This window comes from Tachypleus tridentatus, chromosome 11, assembly GCF_004210375.1.
Source record: "Tachypleus tridentatus isolate NWPU-2018 chromosome 11, ASM421037v1, whole genome shotgun sequence".
NCBI classification, from domain to species: domain Eukaryota; kingdom Metazoa; phylum Arthropoda; class Merostomata; order Xiphosura; family Limulidae; genus Tachypleus; species Tachypleus tridentatus.
Genome location: NC_134835.1, coordinates 35556306 through 35567467, shown reverse-complemented (window position 1 = coordinate 35567467; position 11162 = coordinate 35556306). Strand labels below are relative to the sequence as shown.

The window sequence follows — 11162 nt, the reverse complement described above, 5'->3', positions numbered from 1 at the left end:
CTCTTGGGCTACTCATTTACCAACGAATAGTGGGATTGACCGTCACGTTATAACGTCCCCACGGCTGAAAGGGCGAGCATGTTCGGTGCGACGGTGATGCGAACCTGCGACCGTCGGATTACAAGTCGAGTGCCTTAACCATGCCTGGCCCGAAACAAATGAAGACACGTTGTTAAGTACACATCTGCAGAGCAGCACATATTATAAACCTGCGATGAAATCAGAGATAATCTGAATTACTAGCGTAATCTTCTTTTCAACCTTCCTTTTCTCGTTTCTTTGTTATATCACCCGCTCATAGAAATATCCTTTTTTCAGATCCTCAATCGAAATAGTGTGTTGCTCGCATCTTATTCGATGCCTTCGATTCCATTTAACGTGTTAAATTCTAACGGTCTTCTGGCACATGGATAAATTATTGCGGCATGAACCGCGGATTTACACCAATCACCCCCCTCTCCTTCTCAAAGTTGTGGTAATTTTGTTGTTAACTCTTCTTAACTTTAGAATTTATTTTCTGGCAAAACTAAAATATCACCTTTAACTAAAATAAAGTTGGGAACAAGTTTCCGACCTTCTTAGGTTATCTTCAAGTTAACAAAAAAAAAAAAAAAAGAGTTCGAATCACTGTAAAGAACTAGTCTTAGACTGAGAAAACATAGCATTGTATACACGAAACAATAATTCTATATTTCTTAAGATATGTGCGCTATGCTACCTCTGTTACTTTACAAAAATATTTGGTATTAAAGGCGAGGCCCGGCATGGCCAAGCGTGTTAAAGCGTGCGACTCGTAATCTGAGGGTCGCGGGTTCGCATCACCGTCGCGCCAAACATGCTCGCCCTTTCAGCTGTGGGGACGTTATAATTTTACGGTCAATCCCACTATTCGTTGGTAAAAGAGTAGCCCAAAAGTTGGCGGTGGGTGGTGATGACTAGCTGCCTTCCCTTTAGTCTTACACTGCTAAATTAGGAACGGCTAGCACAGAGAAACTATTCAAAGAGAAATGACATGTTTTAGAGACAATCTTACGAAGAAGCATTTTACAGTGGAAAATATGCTGCAGGGCAATTATCAGAATGCACGGTCGCTAGAAAGGTCATAGCAACGCAAACTGTAACGGCGTAGTCCAGCAAAATCGTTTTAATATAACGCACCCAACCTTCTGTATGCTTATATTTACGAAATAACCTAAACATTATCGACATTTAAATGATGGCATAGCTTTGATATTTTTGAAACACTTTAATATATATACATAAGTATATTACCAATTTCTGAATGTTCTCTGAGTATCAAGCATATTTCCAACTCTTGGATACATCTACTGCAGTTTAAAAATATCGTTTAAGTGTGCTATAGAATTTGTAAAGTCTGTGAAGGAGTTGCTTAAAATAGAAAAGAATCATGAATCTTGGAAATAATGATGAACATATTTACACACACAAACACAGGATAAGGACAAAGAAAACTCCATATGTAGAACGCATACTTTAAAAGCTATATTCCTCTTTGGAAAGGAAAAACAATTTCACCGGAGGTTGTCCGAGAATTATATTCAGAAAGTTTGGTCAAAATATAATGCTTTATAAATCGTATTACAGAGCATTCCATTACCGCTTTTCTCGCAAACTAATACTGCTTTTTATTCTGATTGTTTCTCTTCAGACAATACGAAATCGATGACTTGCTGCACTCTGGATAACGGAAGGATTAACTAATACTGTCTGGAACAAGTGATACTTGAAGTACATTCACTTCAGGATGTGCTCAAGTTTTTGTTTGTTTATAGTTAAGCGCATGGGGGGGGGAATATTTGACATGTGTATTAAGGATTAGAGTGAATATCTATGTAATTACGAATTATTGTTACAATTCCATTTAATAATTGTTATTAATTTTTAGTAGTCTACTACAAAAGCCTGCATGCACCTATTTTCAAACAAAAATTTTAATGTGGTACAATAAGAAGATAAAATAATAATTAAAAATGTCCCCTACGGTATTCCGTACTTTAATGTGTTATTAAACAAAGAGCTACACAATGGGCTATACGTACAGTTACCACCACAAGTAAGAAGCCTAGATTTTTAACGTTAGCCTTCAAACTAATCACTTATCCACCGAACGTCAATTAATATAACGATACGTTGTATTTATAGCTGTATAGTTCGGCTTCAGTGATTATTTGTTTGTTTTTGAATTTCGCGCAATACTACACGAGGGCTATCTGCGCTAGTCGTCCCTAATTTAGCAGTGTAAGACTAGAGGGAAGGCAGCTAGTCGTCAACACCCACCACCAACTCTTGTTACCAACGAATAGTGGGATTGACCGTCACATTATAACGCCCCCACGACTGAAAGTGTTTGGTGCGACCGGGATTCGAACCCGCGACCCTCAGATCACGAGTCGAACGCCTTAACCCACCTGGCCATGCTGGGCTTCGTCTTCAGTGAACAATAAGAAACTTTGGCTAAAAATAAAAATAAAATAGAACATGAAACAACGTATGAAATAAAACTTTATTTTCCACAGCATTCTCATGCAGGTTCGAAATAAATGTTGCACTTTTCGAAGAATTTAACGATAATAGGACCACTGAGAGCGTAAATAAACAATTTTAGATGTTTTTTTTTAACACTTCCAAGCTTTTCTCTCTTCAATAACTTAGCTAACACAAACTGAACAACAGTATTTTATGGTGTTTCTCGTACAAGGAGAGTGATTTTGTTAAATCAAATTTTAAAAATATTTTCCAAGTTTCTAATATGAACTCATAATTTAATAAATATTTTTCTAGACAATTTTATCTGTATTTATATTTCAGTACGAAGTTTTCAAAACGCTATTTTGTTGTACATATTACAATAAAAGAAAAAAAAATCAAACATTAGGCATAACAGCTCGTTAGTTCACAAAGTGTTCCTGAAAATCCACACTATAACAACTCTATCAAAGCGATACATTCTTTGTAACAAATCCATAAAAGATCGTATTTTCTGTGACATACGTTATCACGCATTCTAATCGTCCGTAATTTTATGTTATCGGGGTTTCTAGCAATCTTGAACAAAAATTCAGTAATTTTTGTTTTTGTTTTTTTTATTATTGATCATTTTTCACTTCCATCTTTCTGAAGATATTGTGTTCATTACGTCCCACTGCTTAGAATTGTAAAGTTGAAACATCATAAACTATACTAGAAAATTCGTTACTATTGGAAGGCCCAGAGAAAGCACAGAGCAGTTTTTCTAATAACGAGAAGGGAACCCTAACACCTGTGGAAATTTCTCCATTAGTTCTTACTCTATTGAGTTTCTGGATAATCCAAATCTATTGAAAGTTCTTGTTTCGTATAGGCATTTCTAAAACAGAAAGAAAGCAAAGAAACAAAGTTGACACGCGCCGACAGACCAGTTACAGCGAAACCATCTCGTTAACCGTATGATCTGAATTGCCTTTTACAAACATTCTCGGTTATGTTTCTGTTACTATGGAACACACAAAACAATCCAAGGATGATGTTATTAGGAGAAATACAATGAAAGTTCGAAACAAATTGAAAAAAAAAAACATCACCATCTTGTAAGTCAAACTTAGCTTCGATGTCGCACATTACTAAAAATGAACAAGATGGCAATGACCGTTAGGGTAACCAACCCTCGTCAGACTCACCCAGATGACAAGTAGTAAGCAATTTTATTCAGGACTGCGAAGAAATGGTGAAGTATAGTTAATTGTTTTCTCAGAGTTTCTGTATATAACATGTTTTGAAACAAATATTTAGTAAACATTATCGGAGTGGAATATTTATTGTTTATAGCTTGAAAACTATATTTTATCTTCAAGCTCAAACGTATATATTATTCAAAATTATATCTTCTATATATAAGTCGTGTTTTGGGAAGTTTCAACATCTGTAAGCGTCAAAACGCCCATAAGTTTACCACTAAAAAAAAGTTGTTAACCAGGAAGTTAGGCTAAAGAGAAATGTGGTTAATGACATCCATAAATGATGAATATTAAACGAGAAATACAGAAGATTGGAATTTGCAAGAGTTAGTCTACATAAAACCTTGGGAAGATTAGCCATAATATTTCAATTTTTTTTTGGTTTTGTAAAAAAGAAAAAAATAACGATACGCTAAAAATAAACCCGAGAGAGGTTTATTTTATCAGTATTCTTTATTCAACCAGTCACCTATAGTTTGATGAATCTGGTATACCATCCTATTGTAGTTTGAACAAGTTTCAACAGTTATGAAATCGTTTTAGATTGAAGCCTCCATTGTAATCTTCTATGGCATTTTATTTAGTTTCTTTTCCAGCTATTGTACTTGTTTTCTCAAGCTTTTTCATGATTTCACATTTTATTTATACGACTAAATGATGACGGGAAGTTTGTGTTTAATTTTACCCTTAGTCAGTAAATTATTCAAATACAAAATGTTTGGGAAATAATGAATAGATGTTGTAATCTGATAGATGTCCAAGTTTTAGTTGTAAAACTATTAAATAAATCATCTGTATGTTCTCAAGTAACATGCAAACAACGATATGATCCACTATCACAACAATTTTCCTCTAAGAATAACACAATCCAAAACAAAACGAGAGAACGCATGCTATGGCCTATAAAATTGCTAGGCCTAAAATACGCACGAAAAAGATATATTAAAATTAATGCCCCCGTTTTAATAGGAGATTCCTCATATACTGGCAATGTCAGATAAACAGGTTATAGTTCGTGATTAAACAAACTTTCAATGCAAAGTCTCAGTAAAGTGTAGGAAGTAAAAAAAAAAAGAGTCTTCCCACCATGCTCGAATTACACCAGTTAAGATCAGACAGATGTGATGTTGCGCGTCTGACCATTCTAACAATATCAGAAAAAAAAGGCTTAATATTGTTGTCAACAGGGATTCCGTAAAAACGGACATTGTATTTGTTAGTCTTTCGTACGATTCTCAGATTGTCCTTTCCTTACATTACTAACACCATTAACCCGATAACGCATTCTTACAACCCAGATAACTTGGAAAATAATATAAAAACGTATGTAATACATCATCACAAACACAAACTGGGAATGATTACTATAAAGCAGAAATGCGATATGGAGTGTATTCGGACCGAAAATACAGTGAAAAACCTGTACTTTTAGTAAGTTCTCTACTATTAATAGTCCCTTACAGACATTAAATTTTAAACCTCATGCAACAAACTTTTATTTTAATGATAAGTGTTTGGAAGCGTGATGAACTGAAAAATATGAAAACCCTACAGGAAAAAAAAAACAAACTACACGATTGGTTAGGACAACCATAAAAGTTTGAAACGTGCCCTCGAACAACGCCATATAACTTAAAAGTTTTGATTTGAAAACCTTTTCTGGACAGTTACAAAGTTTGATTGTGCATATACCTTATTGCATAAAATATAATTAACTCAAATAATAAGAGTTACTAAAACGGCAGAGATATTTTATTTTATCGGAAATGACTAGTCAAATAAGATGCCAATTTGGGCCATGAAAATGTGATTAAAAACTTGCCTGAAAGGAAAATAATAGCTTTTGACCCTCAGACCACCTCCAGATGTTACATACAAACTCTGTACATAACCCAGACTAGGTAACAATAGACTCCAATAACATATATTTTTACCTAGTTTAGAATGAATAATATTTATGTACAATCCTGGTACAAAACAACAACCTTCGTCTTTCTCGAGTTTTTACAAAATTAAAGCTATCTCAACCTCAAAAATTTAATTTAAACTTGAACGACGTAACTTGCTTAATTTTCAAAAACTAAGCCTAAAAGAGCACAAAAGAATGTTCAAATAGCAGTTTCGATTCCGTGTCTCGAATGCTCTAATGGTTTGCAGGGAATCCGTGAGATGGCGCTGGTGATGTTTGTAGCCAAGACTGTTTCTGCTGACTCACTCAAAGGTCTTAGTTTCGCAAAGTCCCTAAAACATTAAAAAAAAATCTCGTTTGACAATTTTTTGGATAAGCTGAAAAATGAAGAAGTAAAGACTAAAAGCTAGAGATGTTTCTCTTGTAAAATAACGATTAACTCGCTCAGTTAAACTGACAATTTTCGTAAATTCTTCTTCGAAAATATGTAATTCAGAGAATTTCCATGCTTTTCAATCACCTATTGTCGCATACCCCAATTAAATAAATTATGACCATAAACAGCATTGGAAAAAACATTTCTGTGATCTTTGGATCACTTAGAGATTTTAATTTGGCAATACTAAACGTTTTTAAACATATTCTCCAACCATGTTTAGCATTTCAGTATCCACGATACTACTTCTAGAAATTAAAAAAAATATATCTTATAAAACTTTCAGGCATAAGAAAATACCCGAGAGTTTTTATTTGAAATCTACAATCAATTTATTTATATGTTCTTCAATTTTTCACACGAAGCTACACAAGCAATTGTCCAAAATTTTGGATCTACTAGACAAGAGAGGTTTTTTTTTTCAGCAATAGAGTGCAAACCTTGAACTCACGTATTCAACGTTCGAGCACGCTATCCATTAGACCACAATCAACCCATCTACAGTCAAGAATACTGATGCTCAACTCACATACTTAAGCTTCCATTATGATTTTCTGTTTTCGAAGAGGAAGTTGACATCGTTGTATAACGTCCTGCATCCTGATGCGCATTGGTCATTTCTTCTTTTACACGAATAAGCATTTTTCTGACATCCTGATTCTGTGGGGCTAAGCGCAACGCCTCGTTCAGATCAAGAAGAGCAGCTTCTAGGTGACTAAAAACAAACAAACATCATTATAAAATTAGTCAAACATGGTATGCTGCACAACATTCAATAAATTATTTTAAAATGCGACTGTCGCCCACTGAAACCATAATATCGAGTCAATCATACATTTTCACCAATGATTTAAAAAAATAACCACAATGTTTCTGTTTCTTTTTAATTCAATACGATAACCTCTTCAGGAATATTAGCGCGATAATGTTTCAAACTTTTCTTCCTAACTTTTCCATCAGAATTATAGAACTTTCACGAGTTACACACTGATTTCAGCTTTTCCTGTTTTAGGTTAATTAAAACCATTTTTCCTTATAATCTGATTATAATAATGCACTTCTACCTCGTCTATCTACATGTAATAATAATAATATTGATAAAATGGGAATAGAAAGACATTCAACCATAATACAAAGAGGACAGAAGCAATCACAGAATCCACTTAACATCTAAGAGAAGCGGGTAACACTGATGTTTCTTGAATATACATTAGTTTTTTTCTCTACATATACTGAGAGCTTCCTCACTTAAGAATAAATGTAATTCCAGTTTCCCCACCATCGCTTATGAAACGGAAGACGTCTCTTTGTTGAAGACGTCTCATGCCGGAGGCCCAGCATGGCCAGTTGGGTTAAGGCGTTCGACTCGTAATCTGAGGGTCGCGGGTTCGCGCCCGCGTCGCGCCAAACATGCTCGCCCTCCCAGCCGTGGGGGCGTTATAATGTGACGGTCAATCCCACTATTCGTTGGTAAAGAGTTGCCCAAGAGCTGGCGGTGATGACTTCCCTCTAGTCAAATCTACAAATGACGCTTTGCGGAATAGACCAGAAGGAGTAAATTAGGGAAGGCTAGCTTTGCGCGAAAATTCAAAACAAACAAACAATAAAGAAAGATCTGAAGAAAAGTGTTATCACTATGATGATGATGTCATACAAATTACTCATCTACAAATGGCGCTTTGCGGAATAGACCAGAAGAAGTAAAGAGCTAAAGCTAAGTTTGACGATGGAAAGCAACGTACTAATATGTATTTACAAGATATTAACTTATCTGTCCGTTATTTCTAATAAGTTTTGTTTGTTTGTTTTGAATTTCGCACAAAGCTACTCGAGGGTTATCTGGGCTAGCCGGCCATTTTCTAATTTCCCTAATTTAGCAGTGTAAGACTAGAGGGAAGGCGTTGCTCACTTCAAGTCGACTACCAGCTGGCACGAAGTCGTTATCACTATGATGATGATGTCACAAACTCGTTACGAATACCAATCTACAAATGGCGCTTTGCGGAATAGACCACTAAAGCTAAGTTTGACGATGTGAAAGCAACGTACTAATATGTATTTACAAGATATTTTAGCCATGGTGGGATGAGCTGACCAGTGGATGTGTTATCCAAGGACGTATTTCTCAAGTTTTGTTTGTTTGTTTTGGAACACAAAGCTACGAGGGTTATAGCCGTCCCTAATTTAGCAGTGTAAGACTTAGACCGAATAATACTCAGTCATTTCATAGTGGGATTGTGAACATCTGACTGTCTTTGAAAAACCCCTCCCTAACAATATCAGCACTTCCCCAGAGAGGATGATGTCCATTAAAATCCCCAAGGGGAGATGGGAACTGTTCAATGAGAACATCAAGGTCTGATTGATCATATGTCTATCCAGGCAGCAGGTAGACAGAACAAACAGTGATGGTATGACCCAGGGAAATACGGATGGCTACGACCTCCAAGGGTGTGTCGAGTGGCAAAGACAGGGTTAGCACATGCTGATCAACCAACAGTGCCACCCCTCCATGCACTCGTCCATCACACAGCCTGTCATTTCTGTACAAAGAAAACCACCAAAAGGTGACCAGGCAGCAGGTAGACAGAACAAACAGTGATGGTATGACCCAAGGAAACACGGATGGCTACGACCTCCAAGGGTGTGTCGAGTGGCAAAGACAGGGTTAGCACATGCTGATCAACCAACAGTGCCACCCCTCCATGCACTCGTCCATCACACAGCCTGTCATTTCTGTACAAAGAAAACCACCAAAAGGTGACCGTATCAGCAGGTTTCAGAAATGTTTTATGTAAGGAAAGTCATACAGGATGGTAGGAAACAATCAGTGTTTTGATGTCATCCAGATTAGAACGTAAGCCTTGACAGTTCCATTGTATCAATGTGGCCATTTTTATTTATGTGTAGGCGAATTGGGTGGAGAACCCTTCTGTTTACGATTATGTCTTTTTTCCTTACTGTCGTTATTCGAGGGAGATCTATCAACCTCCATGGATCCTACCATGAAGGTCAAAAGACTTTTTATTTGCTTGAAGAACGATTCTTTTGGAGGCACAGAGAGATCTGTCTGCACTCCCACTGTAGTTGTGGAGTGAAATGCAGCAGCATACATCCGAGATGAAGTGGTGGACAACAATTTTCTAGCCTCAGGATAAGTAATGTTATGATCGTTTTCAAACGCTGCACCTCGTTTTCTTCCAACCATTTAGGGCAAGAACAAAAGTAGGACGGGTGAGAGCCATTGCAATTGATGCAATGAGGGTCTGTTTCATACTCATAGGCATCATGGTCCTTACTACTGCAATGAGCACATGTCAAGGAACCACGACATGACAAGACATCTTCAAGCGACCGAACCGTTGACACTGGAAACATTGGAGAGGGTTTAGAATGTATGGCTGTACCCTGCAATTAAGATAACCTGCCTTGGTGGTGGCAGGCGGATGTGGTGACGTAAATGTCAAAATGAGGACATTGGTCGGCACCATAATTCCATTTTTACAAGTGAAGATATGCCTCACTGCAGAAACTCCTTGGCTGGAGAAACCAGCAAGAAGTGCTGACTCAGGGATGTTCTTCAAATCCCTCTCAACAATAGCTCCTCATGATGAATTTAAAGTGGCATGAGGTGTAACCTCAATAGGTATACCCCCAATCCTCTTTACTGACTTTGGAGAGCCAGCAAGTCCCTCTAGTCCCTTCTGAATGAAAAAGGGAGACATTTGTTCTAAAGGTTTGTCTGAAAATGAATGCAATATAAGAAAGTGAGGTACAGGTGTTACAGATGTTGAAGATTGCAGCTCAGAATCTTCAAGATGTAGCCGTTTACCTATGGACTCTTTTTTAACTATTTTATTTGTAGGATCTATGAAAAAAAGGAATATTTCGGTGCCCAATGACCCCACCCACTAAGGAGCCCTATGAGGGGATGCACTACAATGCCACACAAGGACATTGCAGCAATGCCAGGACTTTGTGAGCACTATACTCAAACACTAGCATCATATACAATGTACACAACAATTTTTGAGAACATTCAATACTGGTACTTGGTTAACCCTAGCCCAAGTGGACAAGCCGACTGACTCAAGGGGGGGGCAACCCCAAGGCCACCTGTTTACAGGAATTCAAGGCCAAAGTGGTGTGTTGGGGTTGGACCCGTGAACTACCAGGATCCTCTCCTCCCTTTCACGGGTCACCATGAAAGGCAAACACATAAGTGGATGCTTAGATCCCAGAGGAGTTAAGCTGAAAGAACAGAACCTTCCCTGGGAGGTGCCCTCACCATGTACAGGAATCCACACCAAGGGGTTACATCTACAAGTCCTTTTTTTTTTTTAGAGATCTTGTAACTGTGTTCAGATATATCTTTGAATTAGAATAACAGTCAATAACATGGAAAAAAAAATGATGAAAAAATCAACCATAAACTCCAGAATAGTTATAATTATTTCAATTTATTCTAACCAATAATTATTTTAAGGGCAACAAAAATATCAACAAAGAAATGAAAACGAGAAAGTGAATTCACAGTTCTACATTCTCGACGAATGGTTATTCACGTAAATTTTTATCTCCGATTCTTTCGAAAATGCTTCAAAGAAAGCTGAAAACATGCAAACAGAATGCTATCCACAATTTTGCAATTTGGACTATCTCTACATTACTAACATTTAAAGACTTAGAATAAGCTGTATGAAAGTCAGAGTTACCAATAAGACTTGTACGAAAATCAGGCATAAACTTAAAATAAATACTGATGCATTATGTATACCATCCAGAAATTATCTGCTAAAGATACAAGAGCAGGTAATAAATGCATAATAAACATGTTATATATAAAGCAACTTGTAGAATATGCATTGAATTTTACTCTGGAGAAACACCTCGTGCATTACACGAGGAATTTGTTGAAAACGTGAGAGCCTTATTACATCAACTCAGCAAGGGTTCCAGTGTCATAGGTGAACATCTGACTGTCTTTGAAAACAGTATTCCTCGCATCAGCTAATGATTTGCTTGACCCTGAGGCACAAAGTATTTTTACTTATTTCAAAATTTCAATCACAAATTATTTACA

General features: G+C 36.7%; 1 protein-coding gene across 12 annotated transcripts in view; it reads right to left on the bottom strand.

Moving 5' to 3' along the window:
• Positions 1–2510: 2510 nt before the first annotated feature.
• The window catches only part of LOC143231919 (protein TANC2-like), a 123244-nt gene continuing 114592 nt past the window's right edge, over positions 2511–11162 (bottom strand). For 8 of the 12 annotated variants that reach the window (XM_076466758.1, XM_076466764.1, XM_076466767.1 and 5 more), the window contains 2 exons: positions 6609–6794; positions 2511–5975 (listed from right to left, as the gene is read on the bottom strand). In XM_076466758.1, coding sequence (XP_076322873.1) covers positions 5843–5975; positions 6609–6794 — 319 coding nt within the window. In that variant the 3' untranslated portion in view covers positions 2511–5842. The remainder of the gene's footprint in view (positions 5976–6608; positions 6795–11162) is intronic. The other 4 variants (XM_076466763.1, XM_076466768.1, XM_076466760.1 and 1 more) reach the window with 1 other exon arrangement.